Here is a 27027-nt window from a genome sequence, read left to right as displayed (position 1 = left end):
ATTGAAGAGCTTTATGGCAAATTTTCTTGAACATCCTTGGTACTTCGGCTTTGCCCCTGTTCAGGCCAGCCGACATTATGACTTACACGATGATAAGGCTCAATGACTAATCACAAGCCCATAATTTTCTTTGAAATGTGATAATCCAAAATATACATAAACACACAGTAAATTCAATACATTTATATGCCTAGAGAGAATAAGTAAATACAAAATATTAATACGTATACATGATATACTGACGCGATTTGTACATGCCACATAGCATCCTATACAAGAGCAGGTGGAAATCAGCCTGAGCAGCACACAGATATCTATCAGTAGCTGCATGATTAGCCTCTGGTCCTATTGAACTTGACATCATCAACTTTTTGCCAAGGATTTCCCGGCAATCTCAAAAAACAAAAGCAAAAACATCTGTAGGTGTGAGATGCGCGCTGTATGGCAATTAATAGACTGAAACTTGGACAGATATCGATATCTTGGGATCATATAAAACTGACTGGTGCAAAATACCTATAAATATTCTCTCTTCAGTCATGTATATAATAACTCGACCATACGACCATGTCCACGTATCTACGCAGAAGCAGACATGTTATCCCACAGACACTGTGTTTGTACAACGATTACAGACAAAAAAGCAACACGCAAATCATCGCTGCTTATTTCTTTATTTAAATATGTACAATTCTGGGGGAAATGAACATCCTGTATCACAGGCAAAACAGAAACAAAAATCTGTTGACATCAACCTAAGCTAAACAGTCGGACTGTAAAACTGAATGGGTTACAGTGTAATGAATAATGGCGTCAGTCTTTCAGTCTTCAGGGACCAATTTGCCTGCAACAAACATAACCATGAATAAATGAATTTATTTCGTACATTTTGAATTAGAATTGGATAAAGATCGATTGAACTAAGACTGTTTTCACTATAAATAACGGAACTTCAATAATTACAAAAAGTGGGAATTTAAAACCCTGAAGCTTTGACGTTTCTGTGAGGCCATGCTATCTTAGTGAAAATTACTTGTGTAGACATCTTTTTTAATATCGTGAACACCATAACAGATGTCGACCGGTGTCTTCTGGTAAATCTCTTAAAGAGTGGGCAATGCATATATACTTTTTGACACCCAGTGTAAATTAGTTAAAACAATATACATACTCTGCTAAGCCTTGGTCCACACCGGATTCTCTTTATTCAAAGCGTCAGTATGACGGTTATGATGAGTTATCTCCCATCTCAACATCCACGGACCCGTCATGATCGTATCGAATTCATCCTTCTGAAAACCCGAAGAGATATGTAGTAATAGTGAAAAACGATCGATTACTACTCCATATCTACAAACAAAAGCTCGGTTTCCTCCAACCATTATGCTGGCCGACGTCGTATATGTGAAATATTCTTGACTACGGGGAAAAACACCCATCAAGTGAATAAATAAATAACAATCGGTACATAACTGTATTTCAAACAACTGATATATAAGCAACAGCGGATCATCAATTGAATGATCTGGTTGGCGTGTCTCGTGAAAACTGAAAGTACTCAAACCTCTTCCTTTATCTGGTCACCCGTGTGTCTCTGGGTCTCATTAAAAGTGTCCCAGTCTATTTTCAGGTTGGGGTTTTGCGTTGACCTGAACACGATTCCATCCTTGATACCATGGAACCCTGCCGGTTGGAACGGAGTTTGCCAGCGCAGGTCTAGACTCCAACGGATCTTATCTGAGAAGTTCTGCAAGCTGGCGAAGGAGAAAGAAGGAAAATGGCAAACTCCTTACAGCACATGCGTCGCTCTCTACCTTTCGCTTTACATCACTGCCACCAATATCAAATTTTGTACTCTTGAACTCTTGAACAACGCCGAGGTCACTAGTGTCACGGTTACAAAGCATGAGGTGACGCCAGAAACGCAAACAATCCGTCTCAACCCATGTCTCTAATAATACTTTATTCACATGCATTCTCTTTATGCACAACATGATTCTAAACCTAATACAATTTTATTGATGAATGCTGATTAAATAGTTCCGCGTGAGGACACAAGTGATGAGGCTAAGCCTAAACAAGCCTACGTGCGTCTCACAGGCTCCAAAGGTCAAGCGTGTCTATTAGTGACAGAGGTGTAAAGCGAAAGGTAGAGAGAGACGCGTGCACTGTATAGAGTATGCCAAAGTGGAAATAAAGACAAAATTTAGTATCACCCTTTCATCACTTCCCAGACTGCGATCCGTTAATCCAAAATACAGCAAATACAGGTATAAAGACATTTTCCTTCTTACGGAGGCACTGTTTTGTTAAATGACAACTTACAATAACTGATAACGTAACTGATATACATTCAACATTCACAGAGCAAAATTTGCGCATAAATGAATTGGAACGAGTTAGTTTTCTTTATACATATGCAACTGAACTGGTAATGATATTGATTTATATATTTTTACAACATCACCATTTTTAGAGGGCTAAACAAATGGTGAACTAGATATGACTTTAGTTTTCAGTTTTGTTCTCTTGTGCTTGTATGAAAATGTAACATCATTAAGGCGAAAAAAGATTACCTCCTATGGGGGATAATATTGTTAAAGAGGACCATTCCGCCATATCTGACCGGAAGTATCTTCAGGTCTTTCTCCAAGTCAACGCCTAAAACAAAGAGTTTAAAACTCGTAAGGAATGGAGAAAGAGGCTTTCTTTCAGCATTTTACACCAATCGGGTTATAACTTTCACAAACTTGGTACATTCGTGGCGCTTGGCATCAGGAAATGGACCAAGTACAGATCGGCCCAATATCTGTATGCTGTGACTGAGCCCATTCATATCTGGTTAATCTAATGTGCACCCCATGGTGATCCAGAAAGGCAGCATTGTAAATATCATGTTACTGGGACCGACTAAGCATACAAAACGCGAATTACTTTAGAGTGTATCGTTTGTGGCCATATATGTGCTTATCAAGTCAGGCCGAGGTATCGCTAACCTTGAGCTGGTTAGGCGGTTAGGTGTGATTTTCGAAGTGTTTTGCTGGTAGCAATTTCCAGAGCCGTTAAGACAATATGACTGATTCTTCACCACGATTCTTTAAATAAGATGGCCATGTAAAATGTCACGGCCTAAACGAAGGCACTGAGAGTTAAGTTTGGACACACTTGTCTTAAGATCACATTAATGAGGCCGACAAAATTTTAATATTCAGGGCTCCAAAAAGAAGCTATAAGATCGGATTACAAATTCTGACTTTTTTGGTTTTGTGGAATGGGCCCCAGAAAACCAGTCACGGATCATTCAATGGAACTTGATGTAATCTTACCTAAGGTTTTGATCATTACCTGGAATCTCACCTAAAGCTTTGACCATTTACTGGAATCTTACCTAAGGTTTTGACCATTTCCTAAAATGTTACCTAGGGTTTTCACCATTTCCTGGAATCTTATGTAAGGTTTTGACCATTTCCTGGAATCTTACCTAAGGTTTTGACCATTTCCTCTTCTGCCAAGTTAGTATACCAGGTATTCCCTGCACAGCATGTGTGTCTGGCGATTTTCCCCGTCCTGTGGCCTCTTTCGGCAATCTGATTGCAAAATAGTTTTGAAAAATAATCACACAATTTCCTCTGAGAATAATGTACAAGTCTTGCTAAGTGTTATTTGTTGTCACCAGATTGGAAAAATACACCAGCGATGCATCTTATATGCCTGCCAGATATTATTTAAAATTAAATAATTATTACAATAACCTGTAGGCATCCATTTTTTTTGTCTGCGTCCAGTAATGGGATCCAGGCTGTGGGTTGAAGTACTCTGTAGGACGTTTCATCAAGATAGGAAACATCTGAAAATGCAAAACAATTTCGTCATAAAAAAGTTCTATAAATGTAAATTTGCAACAGGCCTTCAAACTTTTACTAATCACTTACATTTATAGCTATTTATCACGTATCAAGTAATATAAATTGACGGTAACATAGAACATCAATACCTTGATGCCATGGTACTGTGGCTGATTCATTCTGTGGGGTCTTGGTTCTAAGGTTCCAAACCGGATGTCCCATAATGTCGGGACCAATCAGCTGCTCGACAACATTTAGCAACCGTTCATTGGACCACAGATCGCTAAAAGCCTAAAAATATGCAAGTACAAATAACATATAACTAAAACCTCGCGATTTAGCCCTGGGTTATCATGGTGACATGACTGATATTTATTTTGTAGCGTTTATGATTAATAGCTTTGCTTCACACAGAAATACACCCTCCAAACAGCCATGATGACTTCATGACCTTCTGTTAACAATAAGCACACGTCACAAGTCGCACTGACGGTTATCATGCTAGACTCATACAGAGCACACAAGGAGTTGGCGTCAACATGGGGGTGGTCCCTACTAAAACCATGTAACTACACAGTGTCTTGTATTTATATAAATATCTGTAATATAATTTTGAATAAAAATGTGTATTTTCGTTAAGCTTACCTTTGGCAAAGTGCCCATTTTGTGCAACAGAATAGTTGCCCCAGGAAAATCATTTTCCAGCTTACTCAGTCTTTCAAAGAATCCATATTCACTGTAAGTGTCTGTAAAATATAATTTAGCGTAATAATACAAATCATATTAATAAAAATACATTATACCGCTATACAGCTTGTGTCAATTTCAAACTCTTCACCACAATAGCGCGGTTCATCAAAGTTTTTTTAAAAACAGGTGTAGGGGCCTGTTATTGGCGTATCATGTTGATTTTATTCATCGAGAAACATATAACCAATATTCTTCAATAATACCTCAACACTGCTTCAGACGTTTTTGCCGTAAATAAAGAGACATCACGTGGGTTTGGACTCACACTGACGATAACGGTAAAACCATTCTTCCGTTAGCTTATAACCTCCTGCTATCTACTGAACCAGGCTGTCATCAATCAGATGTTCGTAAACACCATGGTATTATATAAGTGACACCTAAAGGCAACTCGTCTACAAATGTAAATCAACTGATAAGAAATTCTAACGGCTGTAAATTTTAAAACAAATTAAAAATGCAGTGTATGGCGGTCAGGCGTCGAGAAGCCCACAGTTGAACCTTTCCCACGGACTGCATTTGGATAGTGATACTACATAGAAATTTTGACGGCTGTAAATTTTAAAACAAATTAAAAATGAAGTGTATGGCGGTCATCAGCGGAGAAGCCCTCAGTTGAACCTTCCGCACGGACTGAATTGGGATGGTGATAATATAAAGAATTTTGACGGCTGTAAATATTAAAAATTAAACATGCAGCGCATGGCCGTCAGAGGTGGAAAAGCCCTCAGTTGAACCCTCTGGATGGACTGCATTGAGATGGTGATACTATATACGCATGTGGAAAATTTTCAATGTGGAGAATTTTCAATATCGGCAACAGCAGTAAGTCCGTGAGTTTCCAAATGATGGCGTCCGATGGGCATGTCACTAAATATGGAGAAAGTATTATCGAGTGACGATCACTCACCTGTAATTTTGCCGCCCTTAAGAAGTTTCTGAGCCAGCTGTTCAACTTTCTCCTCGATCGCCTTCCGACAAGCTTCCAAGTCTTTCTTATCGAAGAAATCTTCCACCACGACATAACCCTTTGGTAAAGAAAATAACAGCTCAAATATTTTCTCAAGTTACTTTTCAGAAGGTAAACTCTTTTCGAATGATATTTTAAAGTTCTGCACAATGCTATTCATTTAATTTATTATGCAATTTAATCGATACATTCTCGTGGAAAATACAGCATACATGACAATTTAATAATGAATATTCTGTGTCACATTATATTACACCTTAAATCACGTTTATTCCTGGTTAAAGCAATCCACCGAGGAAATCCATCGAGAAAGACCATCGCAGAGACCAGGAACTTCATGTCCATATATCGATTTCAGAGAGAATTTTAATGACGAAATACAGCCATTTCTTATGGCACATGACTTTCAACACGCAACAAAAAAATACTCACCAGTTCAAAGAACTGTCGGATGTCCTTTTCCGGCAGTTGTCCGGGTTTTTTCTCCTTGGGTTGTGGAGGCATCACGGTGAAAATCTCCGGGTGGGCCTCGTCCGTCTCGGCTGGCCATTTCTTTTGGGTTGTGGACATATTGCTCTAATGAATTTCCTGTAACAATATGTGTGAGTTCAGTATTATGATGTACAAGTATCCTGGGTTCCGTTTTTAAAATCTGTCGCAATGCTGCGTCGTGTTAGTTTGTTACAAGATATGTATGTCTTTACCATACGTTGCCATGGGCGTTATGTATGCTAGGCGAAAGTTGCGACTTCTTTGTCATGTGGGCCCCATGGAACCCAGTACCTTATAACGTTGCGAGTTTGTCATCGAATACTAAGTAGCTTGTGTACATGAATCTTTTCATCAGGCAAATGAAGGTCTATCATTAATTAACTATGCCACATTTTCAGGCCGGCTAAGACAAGAACTTGCGTTGATGTCCGATAAATAAAACACAAAACAAGCCATGCACACAGCTCAGTATAAGCTCATAGCTGTAATGCAAGGTTTGAAACACCAAAACTTTTGAGCAACTCTCACATAGCTCCTTTATAATGAACAGTATACATATTCTCATAACCAATCAAGATTTACCAGGAGAAATGACACCAGCCTTAGCCCCATTAGGGTATATTACCATACGTTAAATGCAAAGATGACTTCGAGTCACATATCTCCAGTGAGAACCACTGACGATAGCGGATAGACATAATTTAACATAATCCGAGGTGCGACATTCTGCATTATAAAATCTGCCGTCAGTGGCAACAAAAGTAGAGCAGCTGTAGATAAGTCAAATACGCAACTTTGCAGCGCGTAATACTGTTATCTGTTCACAAAATTACGACCACGTGGGATTTTTTTCTTTACCCCAGTTATGGCTTTATCGAGCATAACTGATCCTGTCAATGTTAGCGTTTAACCATTACAGTATATCCTGTACATTTAACACTCTAGTTTGGACGGATTCCAGCAATGATATTCAGCAAATTATTTCTGCATGAAAAACAACATTTTCAGAATCAGGAAATAATGGATTAAGGCGAATAACGTCTTGACTTATATCCCCATGCATGGAAATTACAGATTACAAATTAAAATATACGACGTATACAACAAAGCAGAGATCGCCGCGATGTGGATGCAAAATTGCATTCATTCAACAACGCAGAGACTGCATATAATCCTTAAACATAAGTTAAAGAGCTTCACAAATGTAGTATACAATGACGTCATATATGAGGGGAATTCTCATATTTTTGCTTGTATAATTTACATAGTGTATTCAATATTTTTTTACACGTTTTTGCCCATTCCACAAAACCATTTCTGACCAAAGTCGAAATTTGTAATACGATCTTATTTTTAGGGCCCTGAAAATTAAAATTTTGTCCACCTTATCAATGAAACACTTTTTTCACGTGAAATTTGCTGGCATTATCTAGTATCGGCTTGAGATAAAGAACAATTACGGTACTCAAACTCGGCGTCAATTTCCCGTTAAAGCATAGAGAATGGCGAGAGGTTGAACTCCTCTTCCATATATATGCATGTACAGTGTAGCCTATACCGATGTACAATGAAATCGGCGACCATCAGCAAACTGATCGAGCTTTACACAAACCGGTTTTGTTACATACAATAGAGACTCTGGGCTTAGTACTACCTATGCCTCTCACGCTAACTCTTACGTGATTCGTTATCAAGAAAGACATGGTGTCATCTGACAGCAGTAGTACTGCACTGTACATATTGCCCTGAAATCGGTTGACCATGTTAGCTAACAGCTTAGCTAAGCTGGGAAAAATGGAGCAGATCTCAGATGTAAGCAATACAGAACGCATTATTGTGCTATACGCTAAGCATACCTTCATCAGTGCTGGTAGATACGTGATCGTATGTCACATGATAATGAGGGTTAATCATGGAGCTATGAATTGGTGTCTCCAAATATTTCTTGTCATCTACTTGAATCTATTGCTCATTACATACTCGGACTATAGCAGTATATACATCGACCCTTACAGCACCGTTCCATTACCCTTTCAACTTGCCTTATTTCGAACCAGTATAACGAACTGGCGTTGCTATTTAAGTAGCTTACCGTTTGTTCCCGGTGTGTTCGATTCGATCCAGCGCACGACGCGCTGTATACTGAGTCGTATATATATATACACGTACAGCGGCGACCTATTTAGGGGTATATAGATGTCAAGTAGCGACAACACACCAATAGGCTATCTGATATTGCCCTACATTCACTTATGTGTCCCCCCATTCTGGGATTTGACATGGAACTCTTGTTACTAAAGGTTAGAGGCCTCCTAGTGTACCATGTGACTTGTAAACCTGTGACTTAAAATAAAATAAAAGCAAAATACATCGATATGACAACCGTATTTTAGCGGTATTTTAGAACTACCTAACGAGCAGTGTTTAGCGAATTTATTGAAAACAGATGTATTGCATTCTTTGGTGATCAACATCCATGTAATTTATATCGGTTCTAAAATGTAGCCTGCTTTTAGATTTAGACAAATTAGATTTTAGTAAAAATGTACCTGATAAAAAAGAAGGAGACTGGCGATTATATGTGAATATAACAAATTAATTCGAACATATCAGAAATCTGGTATGATAGTGTCAGTTGAAGCGTGTGAAGTAGAAGTTAAACTTAAGGTTGACAGAGAGCAGTTGTGGGACGACTGTCATGGTTATATTCGTGTTATTCAAACATTTTCCCCACACCTGGAGAGCTAGCACTGTTGGATGCAGCTCCAGAGAAGATATATTCTCCTGCATGCTTCAAAGAATCAGACGTTAAACCCCAAGCACTCACTCACTAACTCACTCACACATTTAAAGAATCATTGTATTAAGTGTGTGACACATTTTGCTTCTAAAAACATGAAATAATGGTTCTCAAAATCCCTTCCTTCTGGTGAACATCAAGAAAAAAAGGTGATATGACGTCAGAGTTTCTAGACAACGTCAGTATGGCTCATAAAGCCCACCATAGTTTATATTGCCCATAAATGAAACTATTTTTACGCACAGTTTTCAGTTGTCCCTGAACCTTACTTCATATTTTAGCTTTCTTTTACTTTAAATGAACTGTCTACACCCGATACTATTCTTCTCGTTTAGCATCTATGGTTATCTTAGGACAAAACATTAGTTAGCTCAATTACAGCCGTTCCAAAATTGGGATACACCGGCAAAGCTCACTGTATAAGCCCTGGCTGGTAATGGAAGAAACTTATCAGTGACTTTCTCTTTGTACAATGAACTACCGCAACAGGTTCTGACAATGCACATATCGCTCAAGCTTAATATTATGGCCTGCATAAGTTCCCGTTACAGTCACACAACGTTGGGGCTAACGTCAGAAAGTCGCCGACTTAATGTTTGTTTATTTATTTGACCGTTGTTTTACGCCGTACTCAAGGATTAGTTTGACCACCATTTTCAAAATGCTGAAAAAAGGTGAACTTTGACGTTTGATCAATGCCGGCCTTGGAAAGACAATTTCTTCACGTTGCTCTTACTGTTTGCGGAATGTCTTTGTTACAATTAAGTGGTCAGCAACACCCGTATGCGACCATATATATGCAGTCTTATATGCTCGCTGACGACGCTTGTCACCCACCAGTTTGGCGTGCAAATATGTACGAGACACTATGCCAAATGTTATTAAAGTCCGCACAACAGCAATGATAGACTTACACATGCACACCAGAGTGAAAAAGGCACACATTCTTTCATTTCTACATAAAGTGTGTTAGGGGCCTCCGTGGCTCAGTTGGTTAGGGTCGCTGTGAGTTCAAGTCCAGCTCATGCTGGCTTTCTCAGCAGACGTACGTGGGAAGGTTTGACAACAACCTGCAGATGGTCGTGGGCTCCCCCCGGCGCTGCCCGGTTTCCTCCCACCATAATGCTCCAATAATATAATAAGTGAAATATTCTTGAGTACGGCGTAAAACACCAATCAAATAAATAAATAAAGTGTGTTCAATAACCTTTTTTCACATTTCATTAGCAGATGATTTTTTAACTATAAATTATACTTGATTTTAATTTATAAGAAAACGGTTGTTAGGAAGAATAAAATAGACTTCAATATACGATGAATTCAATTTGTTGTTTTACTGGAGTTGCCTGCATTTACATGTGCCAAATCAAGCATGTGAGAGGAAGGACACCTAAACACCATCCCATGCATGCAGGCTGGAGCTGAAATGCGATCACTTGGCCCATAACACAAATATAAACTCGGATGTGTAAGTCTGGTTTTAATTTTTAATACGTATGCAAAATAAAACCAATGCATGGTTTTAGTTTTTAATACATTTTTCAGCTTAAAAGTAAAATGTATATTAAGCTTATGTTGATACCTTTTCCTTCATTTTCTTTTGTTTGCCTCTCCTGGTTTATGTTATATAAAACTTTTCTGTGTGCATGCTTTTGTGATTAAGCAACTTGTCAGGAATTAATATAAAATAGGTAAGTTCCATGGTTGACTAGGTTTCCAATGATTGAATACATTGCACTTATTAAGTCGTTGTTGTTCATTTTAGTACATGCAGTGGATATGGAAGAGTATATTTTAGAATGAGAAGTCGAATATAAGCCAGATTAGGATATTTGCATCCCACGTTTAAAAGATTCGTGAAATTTTGTGTTGTCTTGTGGGTCTACTCTATATTTAGATAATGGCTTGGATAATTTTACAAAATTAATGAGGAAAAATAATATGTAAAGGGCTGGGAGTTTAATTTATTATCGAAAAACTACCATTTCAGACTGCTGTGAAAGTGTACATTATACACTGTTCATATATCGTTACACCATACATCATATACATTTATATAAATAATGGGCTTCTCCATATTTATTCTGATTTGCTGATTGTTAATTTCAAATTGGCATTTATTCTTTAATTCTCTAACTGGAAGACTAGACAGTGTTTGCCTAAATTATGGTATTTAATTGAGCATATGAGGTAGCGGGGTGAAAATGGACCGTGGATCGGGGCAAAAAACGGACTGGTGTGCTGTGGATCGGGGCAAAAACGGGACTGGTGTGCTGCGGATCGGGGCAAAACGGACTGGTGTACTGCGGATCGGGGCAAACGGACTGGTGTGCTGTGGATCGGGGCAAACGGACTGGTGTGCTGTGGATCGGGGCAAAACGGACTGGTTTACTGCGGATCGGGGCAAAATGGACTGGTGTGCTGCGGATCGGGGCAAAAACGGACTGGTGTGCTGTGGATCGGGGCAAAACGGACTGGTGTGCTGTGGATCGGGGCAAAACGGACTGGTGTACTGCGGATCGGGGCAAAACGGACTGGTGTGCTGCGGATCGGGGCAAAACGGAACTGGTGTGTTGTTTTGCCCCAAGTGGGTTAAGTTTCTTTCAAGTTGACACGTTTCAAAGAAGCTCGCCAATCCTTTACCTCTTTTTTTTTTTGAGCTTGATGATATGGTAGTGAAAACCAATGTTACTTTGTACGTATAGATACCCACAAAATCTTTGAGCACTGGGGTAAAAACATGCTTACCACAGATTAAAGTTATCGAAATTTTGTCCGGCCTCTAGGATAACTATTTGTCGACATTTATCATCAACAGTAACGTTTATGTTGCACAAACAGCTGTATCTAACACTGGAAATGACCTTAAAGACGGTACCACAAGTAGCATAAGCGATGGAGCAAAAGTCCGTTGTACCCCACCCTCCCCTATCCTTTGAATCTGCGGTTGCAATCAGATATGTATATACATAAAGCGACAAATAACTGTATCTTTGTTACACGAAATGATGATCTAACAGATCACACAGCAGGTCAAACAACTAATCATATATAACAAGGGAATATAGCCCCCTTTTTAGACATTTACCTATAACCCTGGGAGACTGTTAACTTCAAGAAATTCATATCAATAACAGGTTACATAAGAAATATTTGTCTGTTTACTTTCTTAGTATAGCTAAAAGTGCATTTCATACGAAATGTATAAAATGGTTTTTCATGAAAAGAAAAATTAGTCCACATGCAGTGTGGATGAAATCTGGTAAATGCCATGTCATTTCATTTTGTTATTTCCCCCAGTGTGTCGATACAGTTTAAGACTTGAGCACTTGTGAATTTCTCTTTTGACAATCATCTTCTGCAATTCAAAGCGATCAATTTACCTAAGCGTAAAACACGTTTTTTTTTTCGCCCTTTGAATGGCCTTAGTTTATCATGGCAACATGACTATACCATATCTACGTTATACCGTGAGTTCCAAGCCGGACTGAATCCACTTAAGTGCAAGTAAGGACTATTGGCTAACAGTCTAATAAAAAGGCCACGATATATAGGCTTGGGTTACGAATGTCGATCGAATTGATAACGATGATTTATCGCCTCTATATACGTGGATGTGTCTAGTTTCCTTGTTACACGAGAATTCACGTTTTTATTTGTTATGAGCCACATTATCGGATTATTGTCGTATTATAGTTCTGATCTGATGGATTCAGATTTACGCGCATCGTATCAGCCATTAATAAACCAAGGGTCACCATTATGGACGTTCTAGCTCAGCAATCGCAAGAACTTCTTTGCACAACGTCAATACAACAAACCACCAAACAACTACAGAAGTACATAATGTAAAATCATTCATGTAGAGAGAAGTATTGAACAGGTTTTTAAGATTTAACTATGGCTTTACCTGTCAATATATCTAAAGAAAGCATGCGACCATGCAGTATATTGTCCCTAAAGGCATAGGTCAAGTGATTCCTAACGAAAGCGATACGTTGTCTACAATAAAAATTTTAATACTTACAACCGAGAATTAATTAGTGCTAGTACGAATAATGCCATGAAAACATATATGCATTTTTGTGCTGGGTCTTCTATAAGCCAACTGGGACAATTCGTCAAATACAATTTTTAAATAAAGAAAATTAACAAGTTTAAGTGGAAGTAAAAAGTACATTTACATCGGAATTTTAATGTAGAAAGCATACATAATTAAAGTAAAAAAAAAAATAAATAAATAAAAAAAAGATTGGGCAGAGCGCCTGTAGCCTGAGCCGTGGACAGATACGGAAATCTTTTTTTCGTAACCAAATGGCACATGTAAGCGGCTCAGTAGTCATGAAAAAGCAAAAAGAAAGTAACTTCAGACTCGCTTCGTTTCTCTAATTGCTTTCTCGAAGAGACCGGCTGGATAGTTTAATTCAACGATTAAGCGTTGAGACATGTAAATATCAGACATTGTTGAAAATAGATCTCAGTAGGCCTATATAATTAAAATGAACTATGACCTACCCTAACTGGAAGACGAAAATCCAATCACATTTATTCACTTGTTCCTTTTGTGCAGGTTAACTTGCTAGAGAATCAGCCCAAAGAGTGACCAAGAATCAGTGAACGTGGTAGAATTATAAACTTAGCACTTGACTGAGGAAAACGATGAAAAACATTTTTAAAAATTTACCTTACTGAATAACGCTTGTATCCCGAATATGACCGAAAGGAACATGCGAGAATATCACAAAGGGAGATAATGCCCAAAGGGAAGTAACTCTATCAGAGCAATTTTTTTTAGGTATTTCATGACATAATGTTTTCTCAGAAGATGAACTCATAGTATATTAAAGCCACTACAAACATCAAGACCACGTGGCATTGTAAAGGGTTTTGTAAAAACGTGCTCAGTCACGTGAATAGATGTCCAGTGGTTATTTTCACCCCAGCATAAATCATTTTATACGTTACTTTGGTACAGAATGTCCTTTGGAGGAAGACTAGAAATATTAAAACTTTACTGAAATGCTAAAAGTATTAATATTGATTATCACTGAGTTTTATCATGTTTCTACCAGTTCATCTGTAAAATTATTGCCACAGAGTAAAATGTGCGTTACCCGATATATAGGGTAAGCAGGACAAAATAAGAAAATCAGATTTTTGCTTCCTGACACAGTCTTTTTTTTTGTACATTTTTTACTTAGGTTAGAAACTTTCGCTTGAAAAAAAAAACAAAAAATAAAAAACAACAGAATCTGCGTTCTTGTGGGTGATTGACAAACTGAAACTGCATGATACCCAGTACGAGATTACTTTACCGTGATATATGGCGGCAAATAAACGCTGATCAAACCTTCCAGAAGGTGTTGTATGAACGTTAAGTATTCAGGAGAAAGACCATAAAATATCGATAAAATAGAGCCACTGCTTACAGGCCTAGATTGCTAGTTTTTGTACTTCGAGGCGAAAATAAACCGCTACAGTAATCTTTTAGAGTGACCAGCATGTCGACCCGCTATACTTGGGCATAGGTTGTATCCTTGCAGAGTTAGTGAATGGGCAAGTGTATGTTTAGTGTATTTTCATGAAATATTGTATAATTATTAAATTAAAAATATAGCACATCAAAAGAAACTCCATCAGAAAAATAACTGAAAGGGTTGTTGTATCTAACTAAACAGCAGCGTGTAACAGCAACCTCTCCCACAAAACATGTGTATTCCTTCTGTTTAATTTCACCAAATATTATCATGTTTATGATCACAAATATTAATGCAGATGCGTAAGTCTAATGCATGTGCGCTTATAGTTTAAAAACACGTGTAGAAGATGTCTAAACTCATCTTGACTTCCCATTGTAATGTTTGGTTAAACCACGTTGTTTTGCTTACGTTCCAAAGCGAAGTAAGCGGAGCTATGCGCGAACCTATAAACTCGTGACCCGCCTTTTCACTCATCGCCAATACTTACGTATATTAACCTGTGAGCTTTGGGCTGGTATACGAAAGTTGCCTCCCCTTTATTGGGCTAAGCAAACAAGAGATAATGTTTTTGCACGCCACACAGCTCTGTGATTATGTAGGAGGGAATATAATACTATATCGAACCCAGCTGTTCTTAAAATAAGAATATAATTCAGTGTGTACACACAAAATCTTGTATCCCGCTAATGAAATCCAGGTCTCCTTGACCTTCTCTTTAACATCGACCTATTTACCGCAGCGTACACAGACAGCAGATTACATATCTCCTGTTCTATATCTATGTTAGACCCCCAGCACAACCATACTCCTTACAGTGCATGCGTCGCTCTCTACCTTTCGCTTTACATAAGAAAGGTAGAGAGCGACGCATGCGCTGTAAGGAGTATGCAGCACAACTGGCAGCTGCTAACGGCAGTGAAGACGAGGGGTGCCAAGCCATGGTGATCAGGGAGTGTGTATAAGTCAGTAGGCCTATGCAGCTAGTATTATTCACAAAATTCCTTTCCCCGCAGTGAATCACGTACGTATAGGATAGAGGCTACGTACATTACATACATACCTTTAATTCTTGAATCAAGCGTCTAGAGTACCAGTGCTCAGGACGTTTGTGTTGAAACGCCGTCAAACGCTTTATTGGGTCAGTATGTATGTAGGTCAAAGGTGGAACTGCGCCGAGGTTCCGAGCTCCGAGCTCAGACGGAGACACACCTAGCTCCGACCCGAGGACAGGTCCGACTAAATTTCTTCACTCACCATTTGGAGTTTAAAAAAAAAGAGACGAAAATAGGTAGCAGTAACACAGTTTGACAACGATAGGCCTTCTCACACAAACAGGCCGATATGCGGAACTTACACTGCCTCGCTGCGTAACCTCACTCCTGCGCCCTTTGGTACAAATGTTGTATTATAGGCCTGCGAACGGCAAGGTAGCGGCTCTATATGATATTTTAATCCTATTAGCCGCTATGCGGAAGACTTCCAACACAGCATATGGCTCATATAATATGACGTCAGCCTCTTGTCATGATAGTCTGTGAAAGACATGTCGTATTGACCCAGCATTCAACGAAATCTTCTACGGAAGCCGGATCGTGCCATCGTTATCGGCCGACTCGTTAAGCGATGGCACTATATTGCACAAAGTTATCGCTCGACGATGCGAAGCAATGGCTTGGAGATACGAAGCGATGACACGCTGGCACGAAGCAATGGTATACATCGTGTCATCGGTAATCAATGCCATTGCAACGTACCATCATGTCATTGCTTCGTACACTCGCTTTCAGTCGAATTGACATTTTTCTCATGTTTCCCGAAGAGCTCCCAGCCGGTGTACGCAGTTACTTTTTTAGTGTCCATGAGCATGCTTACATCAGTACTGTGTACCAGTATTTTTATAATTCATCCATTCATCTACTACACACGTATACAGAATGAATGTCACATGAGTAATATTACAACCACGTCATGGCACTACACAGATGTCTTGTCATACTGCCATCATATGGCTTGAGACACACAGAGCTCTATATTTATTAAGTTAGTTAATCAATTATTTGGCTGGTGTTTTGCGCCGTACTCAGGAATATTTCACTTATACGACGGCGGTCAGCATTATGGAGGGAGGAAACCCAAAACCATCGCAGGCTGCGACAGACCTTCCCACGTGCGGCCGGAGAGGAAGCCAGCATGTGCTGGACTTGAACTCATAGTAACCGCAGTGGTGAGAGGCTCGGAGTTCATTGTGCCCCACTGGCGTGCTAACCACCTCGGCCACCAGAGCTCTATATAGACCGAGCAATGCAGAAAGCAGAGCTCTGATAAACAACATTTAGTCGTACATGTATACGTGACTGAATAGAAGTAAACTCGAATCCAAGGTCAATCATGAGTTATCTAACGATAACGTTATCAAACAGCCATAGGTCTAATGGCCTATTTCACCAAGACGCCGTAACTTGTGCCTGGCGTAAAGCCCATGCATGACAACGTATTGTGAAGATATACGTCTCTATTCTGAGCCCTCGCATCTTTGCACAACGTCTGTGAATAACAGATCACAGGACATTCCTACATCAGAATACTGATCTCAGGCCCCTGTATATTACTACAGAAGATTCACCTGAGCAAAATGTCCACCACCCAGAAGAGATGGCCCGCCGAGACGGACGAGGCCCACCCGGAGATTTTCACCGTGATGCCTGCTCAGCCCAAGAAGAAAAAACCCGGACAACTGCCTGAAAAGGACATTCGGCAGTTTTTTGAGCTTGTGAGTATTGTGGTTTTGTGTTGCATGTGCATGCAGTAGTAAAGGCTGTCTTTGGACATTGGGAAATCTTTCTGAAACCGGAATATCTCTATTTGAAGAGGAGTTCATAATGAACATGCAGTTTCTGGTCTATACTTCTCGATAGATTTCCTTCAAAGATTCCTTCACTTTTACCTTATCTGAGCATGATTTAAACTATATAAAATCGAGAAGAGAATGGTTTCATTTTTCCTATCCGAAGCATACGTTAATGGTACTAAAAACCTTGTGTAGGACTTCGAAAAACTAGAGTTTGAGACTTTCTTTGAGCTCTTTTTTTTTACTTAAAGGGCTACGTTGTGGTGGAAGATTTCTTCGATAAGAAAGACTTGGAAGCTTGTCGGAAGGCGATCGAGGAGAAAGTTGAGCAACTGGCCCAGAAACTTCTAAAGGGTGGGAAAATTAGAAGTGAGTGATACTATTTTGATATTTGCGATCGACAGATTTCACACAGGCTGGGCGCAGCTAAACTGAGCTTCCCTTTCATGAATTGGTAGCAAGGTTCGGCAGTGACAATTAATTCTTAATTAACGTTTTCTCCTAAAACCTAGTAAGCTTAATTTATGAATTAATTCATCATTCATTCGGCTCAATTGGTATAGCGCACGCTTGGTGGCGGTAGATCCAGGGTCAATCCTGGGTTGGGTCACCTAAGACCTTAAAAGAGAAATTTGTAACATTTCCGCTTGGCGTTCAGCATTATCATCTGACCTGTATCAGTATAATGGCTCGGGCGGGGCAGCTTACTTGCCTTCGGTAAGTCGCCTGAGTGAAGCAGTACTCAATATACATTACACGTATATGGACTCTGGGGACTCCTCCATCGTCATATGACTGAAAAATTGTTAAGTACGACGTAAAACCCTAAGCACTCACTCATATTTATAGACTGCATGTTCATGCCTCCTATTATGAAGAATCTTTGGTGAAACACGTGGTTGTCATGCTGAACCTAAAATTGACCAAAACGTACATTGCTGAAGAACACACCATATCTGTTTGTATTGTATTATATGGGTTTATATTTTACAGACACTTACAGTGAATATGGATTTTTCGAGAGACTGACCATGCTGGAAAAAGACTTTCCTGGAGCAACTATTTTGTTGCACAAATTGTACGCTTTACCAAAGGTTAGTTTGTCGAGAAAGATATGCATATATTTATAGATGCAAGATATAGTGGGGACTGGTAAATTGTAACTGTTCTTGGGAAGGCAACCCTTGTAACCAGATTGGAAATCTGTCGCTCAGGGCAGTTATCAAACCACAGACAGTGACTGATCTTCTGCAGAATGGCACGAGGGCCTACCCGATATACGATTTAAATTTTTATATAACAGGTGTTTAATACAACAAAATGTTCATTACTAAACATGGGCGTCTCCATTCGTTTAAGTCTTTTCTCCTATTGTCCGGCTACAATGGACCTTCATATGGGTCGCTAATGTTACTTTAATGTATCAGATTTTGTGTCTTAATAGTTGACTCTAGTAGGACGTTCTCCCAAGACTTTTGATACCCATTAAGACAACATTCAGTTACTCACATTTTCGACGATCGCGCTTTCTGTCGTGTTATGGTAAAGGTATACTCAAGACAGCATGGTTGTTCAGATATCAACTTCTCTCCTCAAATAATCATATCACCGTGATGAAAAGCAAAGAAATGCATTTTCATATTTAATTTACAAAAGTGTATTTTCATATATTTAGGCATTTAGCGATCTCTGGTCCAGTGAACGTTTGCTAAACGTTGTAGAGCAACTGATAGGTCCCGACATTATGGGACATCCGGTTTGGAACCTTAGAGCCAAGACTCCACAGAATGAATCAGCCACAGTACCATGGCATCAAGGTATAGATGTTCCAAGTGACTGTCTAGTCAGTCTTTCTATTTGTACTTTATATTGCGTGGCACGTTTTAAGTAACTAAAATTGTAAGTAGTTTGTAAAAAAATGAAAGTTTCGTGCAAAATGTATACTAATTGCAGAATTACATGTAAAAAAAAACGAGTATAATAAAAATTAACGAAGTTACTTTACATTTTCAGATATTGCCTATCTTGATAATGATTCATACACCGTCCTTCAACCTGCTGCCTGGATTCCTTTACTAGACGCAAACGAAGCCAATGGATGCTTACAGGTTTTTTTGGTTCTCATTTTATTTTAATAGTTTTCGACAAATTTGTAAGATACATCCTCTCCGTATTCTTTGACACTGAATAACAAAAATAAATTATAAAAAATTCAAACGGAGCAGTTTACATGTGATACCAAAGGAAACATTTTACTTGTAATAATCTGACTCATTTTCAAAACTCCGGCTTAACCACCAGATGGCTGAAAGAGGCCACAGGACGGGGAAAATCGCCAGACACACATGCTGTGCAGGGAATACCTGGTATACTAACTTGGCCGAGGAGGAAATGGTCAAAACCTTAGGTAAGATGCCAGAAATGGCCAAAACCTTAAGGAAGATGCCAGCAAGTTCAAATAACTGATTATTACGATGATTATGATTGATTCTTGACTGTGATTGAGTCGTGATTATGATTGATTCTGATGGCAATTGAGTTGTAATTGTGACTGATTCTTGATGATGATTGAGTCATGATTGCGATTAATTCCTGATGGTGATTGATTCTTGATTGTGACTGATTCTTGATAGTGATTGAGTCATGATTGCGGTTAATTCCTGATGGTGATTGAGTCTTGATTGTGACTGATTCTTGGTGGTGATTTAGTCGTGATTGTTACTGATTCTTGATGGTGACAAATCAAACAAACAACAAAGCCGTAGAACGGGAACGGCAAATGCGGACGACATAAATTCTCTCCAGGAGAATGTCGGTGATATAAACCTCCTATCTGCTTGATACGCACAACATGGCCAAGAGTGGAAAATCAAAGTTTTACATTAATTTAACAAGTATTCAGAGATTTGAGTATTCTTTAGGGAGCAAATTTACGCACAACACAAAGGTAAACCACTTATTATTTTCTGTAGCTATTGAGCCTATGTAGAAATGTTCATCTTCACCAGCACGGGTTTCTTGGAGTTTTATTGACTTTAATACGAAATCGCCGGGATGACGGGACATTATGTTGTCCGGACGAGGTATTGAGTCGTCTGTGCCAGAAACATTTTTTTTATATATCCTGTGTCCTTTTTGCAACTCCGTATGCATGTACTATGCATCCAGTTTTTCGCCGTGAAATGTTTAATATCCTAAGTGTATCTTGTCTTACGGTATACGATGATATCTCTGTGTAACGTCTTGAAAGTATAAGCTTCCTTTTTGCCCGACATTTCAATTTTTTTAGGCGTTGACTTGGAGAAAGACCTCAAGATACTTCCGGTCAAATATGGTGGAATGGTCCTCTTTAATAATATCATCCCACATCGGAGGTAATCGTTTGTCATCTCAATCGTATTACATGTCCATACAAACACAAGGGAACATTACTGAGAACGGGGTTGTCGCTACACGCACTAAGGATGCACCCATTCATAAGTACAAAATTCTTGAGAACGCAGTTAGATAAATAAACGAATGAATGAATGAAGAAGTACATAGCTCAGCAAAATAATTATTTCTTTTAAGAATTGTTTATTTTGCAATAATTGAGGCAGCCAATACTGAACTTACTTCATTTAAGTAATGTTTTTTTTGCTTCGCCAGTTTGGAAAACTTCTCAGATAAAATCCGGTGGAGTCTAGACCTTCGCTGGCAAACCCCGTTCCACCCAGCAGGATTCCATGGCATTAAGGAAGGAGTTGTATTCAGGTCACCTCAAAACCCTAACCTGAAAATAGAATGGGGTTCTTTTGATCAGGTGGATATACGCTCGAGTATTCGGAATAAGGAAGAGGTGAAGGTAAATTCAGTCTTCGACATGGATACGTTGATTTAGTTTAATTAGTGATCAGTTTACTCATTAGACAGTACCACAGCTTATTTTAAATAACACTATATGTCAATCTTTGAAGTGATAAGCGGTAAATGTGAGGCAATCAAACATACCGATGTAATTAACTTTCATGAACTGCAACCTTGAATAAAATGCCACATTTACTTGCATAATGGTTAACACGTGATCTAATTCTATGTGACCTGACATGCAGGATAAATGATTAGTTACGGTATTACCCCCATATCGTTATTAAATATGTGAATGTACATGTGCGCCTATAGGGTATTTATTTTCATCCTCATGTAAAATGTACAGAAAATGATGACACTATAGTTTTGTGAATCGATATTTTTATTGTTAATAATATATTATGATAAAAGACATTTTATGGTGTTGATTTTCTGATGTTTCTCAGAAGGATGAATTCGATACGATTGTAACAGGCCCCTGGATGGTGAGATGGGAGATAACTCACCATAACCGTCACACTGACGCTGTGAATAAAGAGAAAATGGAGTACACCAAGGCTTAGAGATGAACCTGCAGTTTTAACGTATTTAGATAGGGGATCAATACCTATCCCTGCATTACCAGCTCTTCAATTTTTGTGATTACTTTGGATCTGACGCATGACACGCATAGAGATAATTTTCGGATTCCATAATAATAGAGAACAGAAGGAGTTGGCTATTTACACATTGGCTATTAACCTTTCCTGACTGGTTGAATTGGAGCTTCGATCACGTGACCATACAAGTTTATCCGATGAAAATTCTCGGAATGCGCGTGCACCAAACTGTAAACGTGGAACAGACTAAGTCTTCCGTTCCATTGATCTCGATAAGGCGTGAAAAGGTCATCCTCAGTAAGAAAATCTATAGTGTAAGTTTGTGGATTTTGGAGTGTATGTCTGTTTACAGGACTAGCATCATATGGAAGTGGTTAACGTAAGCCTTCAGAAGAACAGGGCTTGGTGATCCTGATGAGTTTCGAACCACAGGCCTCTGGGAGGTAGTCTGCACGTTTAGCACTGTACAGCAAAGGGAAGTTCCTCTTGGCCTGACTGTTAAAATAGCCATTATAACTTCATAGACTAATATCATGGTGGTCAAACCGACTATATGTATCAAGATTTTCACTCAGAATTAAAAAAAATGCCCACATTCAATGCAGCGTTAAGCGAAACTGTCTATGTGTACGATCTGGATGAAAATCGTTGTAAATATGGTTTGTTATTTTAAAAATTTTTATAGTATGATGTTTTATAATTTTAATGATTTGCGATCTGTTGGCTTATATCGATCCTTTTACTTTCTTCTAAAAAGGAGGTAAAACATTAAAGTTGGGGGAAATCTTTTTATTTATAAATTTGTGATCCTAAATGCAGAATTCAGTATTATTGTAATATTATCCTGGGAGAGAGAGCATAGTCTTAAGCGTGTATCTTTTCAAACCTTGATGACCTTTTCAAACGCCTAGCAAAACTTTATCTTGACGAAAGAAAATGTTGTACTTGTAAAGTTGTTGAAGATGAATATCACTTCCTTCTTGATTCATTGTATAAAAATTATAGAAATAAATAAATTACCCACTGTAATACTGTCAATCCAGGTAGAAGAAAATTTTTGAACTGCTGACTACAACTAATGTAAAACAGATACAAAGTTTGATACTATTTCTTGACAAATCTTTTAGATTAAATTTAATGGACGCCTAAAGTGGTGTATTAACTTAAATTCTGCATCATATGTTTATTGACAGTTGTATACATGCAATAAATTTTGAAGTGTCCTGTCCGTCATCACGAAGGGGTATGTTACATGACTGTAGGCTCATGATCCATGGGCTTGGTGCAACAATAAACTACTGTAAACTACTCTGTGTAAGGCTTGGTGTATGATTGCTTAAGAGAGTTAATTTATTCAGACACTTTGTTTAAACTTGCGATTAAATGTTAAATATGTTAATCAGCATACAGTTTATGATCAAACCAAAACCATGATGGGTCAAACCTTCGTGATGTCAATTAACTGCTTGTGGCTACTTTCAACGTGTATGCTCTAATATGCAAACATTTAATTACCGCCGTGCAGCCTTTACTCTGTGTAGCTAGAAAATGCCCTGAGATATTTCATGACAGACTGGTTTAAAATATTCTTTTCTTTAAAAACATGGTTGTACACTCTTAAAGAGTAAGGAAAAACTTTGCAATTAATAAAGCTTATTTGCCCTTAATCTAATTTTAGTTGAACTGTTCCATGAAGACTTTATATTATACTTCATAATACTTAATGAATTTCCCGTTTTCGCTGTACCTATAATGACCGTGTTCTTGACAAAAGTCGTTTAAGCGCTTTTGGATATGTTGTGTTCCAAAATAAGCATTTTACAATAACATGTTTGTGCCTGATAGAATAATAGCTTGTATACTTATGCCTTGCTTGCATGCTTGTTTATTCACTATACAATATAAATCAATTAAATTGTGGCAACATTGATTAGGATGGTGTTTAATGCCGTACTCCGAGATATTTCGCTTAATCAATGGCAGGCAGCATTATGGTGGGAGGAAACCAGGCAGAAGAAAGTCCAGAAGAAAGAAGAGTCCAAGTAGAGAGAAAAGAAGAAAACTGAGATGCCTGTAGTAACTTAGGTGACCGTCAGCAAATGATACATGTTTACCAAAGTTACAATCAAAGTTACATTGAAATAATTACATATATTGTACAATTATTGCACGCTTCTGGGTTTAAAATTACATCAGCTGTCGACAGCCGACAAATCACGATGTTCAACTCTGAAGCATGTAATAATAGTTTTATTTTATTTATTTATATGACCGGTGTTTTACGCCGTACTCAAGAATATTTCATTTATACGACTGGGGCCAGCATTGTAGTCGGAGGAGGCAAAGCCCGAAGGAAACCCACGGCCGTACGTTGGAAGGTCTGCCAACAACCTGCGGATGGTCGCGGGTTTCCTTCAGAGGAAGCCAGCATGAGCTGGATTTGAACTCACATCGACCGCATTGGTGAGAGGCTCGTGGGTCATTACGTCGCGCTAGCGCGCTAACCAGCTGAGCGATAATTTTATTATACCGGATAACCCATCACTCAAGACTTCATTTACGTTTCCAGGTATGATTGGGTTAGGGTAGCGAAGTATGGACTGTTAAAACAGCGGCTCTCAAAACAGATGGCAAATGTGACGCAATACATGACAAATGGGAGACTACCTAAGACGCGACCAAAAATAATGTGATGTCGAACGTTTAACGTATCGTAGCCCTTGCAAATATGTATCGTATCTGCAAGTAACGCTACAAAGTTGCATATTATAAACTATATTACACTTACATGCAAGCCTATTGGGAAATTGATTATGTTTAAAGGTGACAAATCATCTATAGGAAATAACTGGCCTGTCCAGCGTCTCCTAAAAGGTAAAAAAAGGCTAATACTTCTTGACTTTAGATTATTCATTGTTCATTAAACACGAAGAGGTAGTGCAAAACGAAAAGTATAGTTTTAAGGAACATAAAAAAATCTGATCACTGGGACCTTACAAAAACTATAGTTTAAAACCATTTTATGCCCTAAGAATAAAGCTAATAAGCTTTTTTGTAGTTTTGTATATGTTAGGCCACATGTTATGTCACATGTTTAAAAATAAACATCAAGCGTTTCACGTATCATTTAAACAAACTTCATGGCTTTGCTGTGTGATAACGGCTGGATTTGCTGTGTGATAACGACTGGATTTTTCCAGCCATTTCAGTGTGAGTAATTTGAATACCATACACTACTGCTCAACTCAACTTTATGTTCCAAATATGTAACTCGAGCTTATTTCCAGTTCAAAGAAATGGGTGTCATACTGGTGACCTCATAAACTATGGTGTGTACCCTGTGAGTTTATCGAGAATGTTTCCTTTGTGTTTCCAAATCTTTTCACCTTTATGTCTGAGCTGGGGAATTTTATCTCAGGTTTGGAGTGCTTGACAAACATTTACCAGTTTTTAAAGTGTACAGGGAACGGCACGAATAAATGTTTCATTGTGGATTTAGAGCTAACTTAAATAAATTTGTTGCCCGTGTTGGCGTAGAGGACAATCTGAACACGTACAGTTTTGGGCGGGCAGGGGTTGCAGTGGGGTTGGTGGGTGAATACGCACAGTTTTGGGTGGGTATTAGTTGCAGTCAGGTTAGTGGGTGGGTTGGGTCGGGCAGGAGTTGCAGTGAGGTTGGTGGGTGGGTTTGGGCGGCCATGGGTAGCAGTGAAGCTGGTGGGTGGGTTTGGGCGGGCAGGGGTTGTACTGAGGTTGGTGGGTGAGTTTGGTATTACCTTTTAAATACACATAGGTATCTCGTTATAGATATCGTAAAATCGTTCGGAAACTGAGAGAGTGACTGAATTGTCAAATATATCCAACTGGAACCTAAAGCTATGGTCTTGATCAGGTATTAAATCAATTTAATAACTGCTTCCTGTACATGGATCAGTTGTCACACCTAAAACCGTTTCCCATGGACCCAGTAAAACAAAATCAACACCTATAACCTTAACACCATTATTTTTGATGACGGCGTAAAACATCCATCAAATACATAAGCCATTAACTCTTTTGATTAAAGTAATTAGATACAATGTGCACCAAAAGAAGTTCGCTAGTTCAGATGTTAATCTCGGCGCCAAAACATTTACCGTCAACAAAAATTGAAGCTCCTTGTCAATAATCGTAAGGCCAATTCCCAAAACAACGTTCGACACATACCACCAAAGATCTAAAAAAAATGTAAGTATTAAAGTATGAAGTTAAGACGGATTCACGGAAAAAGAAAGTGTCAACAGTGTGCATTGATCTTGGCAACACGCAAGGAGTGTTCTAGGCGAATGAATGAAATCAGTAGAGCTGCATCCGTGTGGCTTTCAGGTTCTTGACCGATCAGATAGTGTGTTCGAATCCAACCCTCGCTGTTTCAACTGTAGCTTTAAATCAGGAGATTTGTAATGGATTCCTCAATTCATAAACCAGACGTGTACGTCAATAATTCTTGAGCGCGGCTTTAAACACCATAAATCTTTCAATCAATCAATCGAAAGATGTTTATTTAAGATATTAGAAATGATGACAAAGAGTAAGCCATGATTCTATTCTCAAAACAATATTTTAACATTCTTACCACTTAAAACAATGAATATTTACTTAATGCGGAGAGATAACAACATTTTTTTCCACGTGGCACATGTGTGGCGCGCAGAGTTAAGGTGACTTTTCTAATGATCCTGTCGACATCCTAGATGACATTTTGAAATTTCTTCCCCTAGAAAGTATGTTACAATTATTTTAGCTCAACAGTATACGGAAACAGACGAACGGCAGGTGAAGAACCTACCGTTCGAAGAGCTTGAATGTGTGAGAAATCTTTAAATTCAGAATACATTTTCTGTTTAATTATAGTATAAAGTATACTCCCTAGTATGGCTATGCTCAGGAACAATGCTCTCTGTTGTCTGGTGCTGTCGCTGACAGAACCTGTTCCAAGCAGAGTAATCAAGGTATCTACATGTACTGTTTCATCTGGCTTTGTCTGTACACAGGAAATCTCAGATGACACGTCGTTTCTGCTGAAACAGCCGGGCCTCTATAACACAGCTGCCACATGCGTGATCTTCAGGCCGTACAGAAAAGGATGTATGTCGGAGAGAGTTAGATATGTAAAAGCGGGACAAATTGGAATGCACGTCTTGATTACATCAATCACACGTGCTGTTGAAATTGCGGTTTCAGTTGATAGAAAGAACACACCAAGGACAAAACATGTGGCTCAGCTCTTGGCTTCGGTTTCCAAAGAGCTGTCGCTACGCTGTCTTTACATGATGCCACATCAATCCGTACCAAATGAGTGAAAATAGAATGCAGTCTGAGAATGCGTTCAGCAGTAAGACGATGGAGTCAGTA

General features: G+C 38.7%; 2 protein-coding genes across 6 annotated transcripts; one reads left to right on the top strand and one right to left on the bottom strand.

The window, feature by feature from the left end:
- Positions 1-813: 813 nt before the first annotated feature.
- On the bottom strand, positions 814-15529 carry LOC135467805 (uncharacterized). 4 transcript variants are annotated; one of them, XM_064745666.1, is made up of 11 exons: positions 15398-15529; positions 5998-6153; positions 5506-5623; positions 4491-4591; positions 3995-4136; positions 3753-3847; positions 3482-3587; positions 2577-2661; positions 1565-1754; positions 1172-1292; positions 814-844 (listed from the first exon to the last, which is right to left on the bottom strand). In XM_064745666.1, the coding sequence occupies exons 2-10, from the start codon at positions 6133-6135 to the stop codon at positions 1176-1178; spliced, it is 1092 nt and encodes a 363-aa protein (XP_064601736.1). In that variant the 5' UTR covers positions 6136-6153; positions 15398-15529; the 3' UTR covers positions 814-844; positions 1172-1175. The 4 variants fall into 4 exon arrangements, with proteins under 4 accessions (XP_064601736.1, XP_064601735.1, XP_064601734.1 ...); XM_064745665.1 differs by lacking the exon at positions 15398-15529 and adding an exon at positions 13373-13488; XM_064745664.1 differs by lacking the exon at positions 15398-15529 and adding an exon at positions 8150-8199.
- On the top strand, positions 15215-23235 carry LOC135467804 (phytanoyl-CoA dioxygenase domain-containing protein 1-like). 2 transcript variants are annotated; one of them, XM_064745663.1, is made up of 10 exons: positions 15215-15299; positions 16952-17107; positions 17437-17554; positions 18179-18279; positions 18861-19002; positions 19199-19293; positions 19487-19592; positions 20475-20559; positions 20834-21029; positions 21481-23235. In XM_064745663.1, exons 2-10 carry the CDS (start codon positions 16970-16972, stop codon positions 21595-21597), a joined length of 1098 nt encoding a protein of 365 aa, XP_064601733.1. In that variant the 5' UTR covers positions 15215-15299; positions 16952-16969; the 3' UTR covers positions 21598-23235. The 2 variants fall into 2 exon arrangements, with proteins under 2 accessions (XP_064601733.1, XP_064601732.1); XM_064745662.1 differs by having other exon boundaries at positions 15242-15358.
- The last annotated feature ends 3792 nt before the right edge of the window (positions 23236-27027 follow it).

Source organism: Liolophura sinensis, chromosome 6 (assembly GCF_032854445.1).
Source record: "Liolophura sinensis isolate JHLJ2023 chromosome 6, CUHK_Ljap_v2, whole genome shotgun sequence".
Lineage (NCBI taxonomy): Eukaryota > Metazoa > Mollusca > Polyplacophora > Chitonida > Chitonidae > Liolophura > Liolophura sinensis.
The sequence above is the reverse complement of the archived record's forward strand: the minus strand, read 5'-3'. Positions and strand labels throughout refer to the sequence as shown.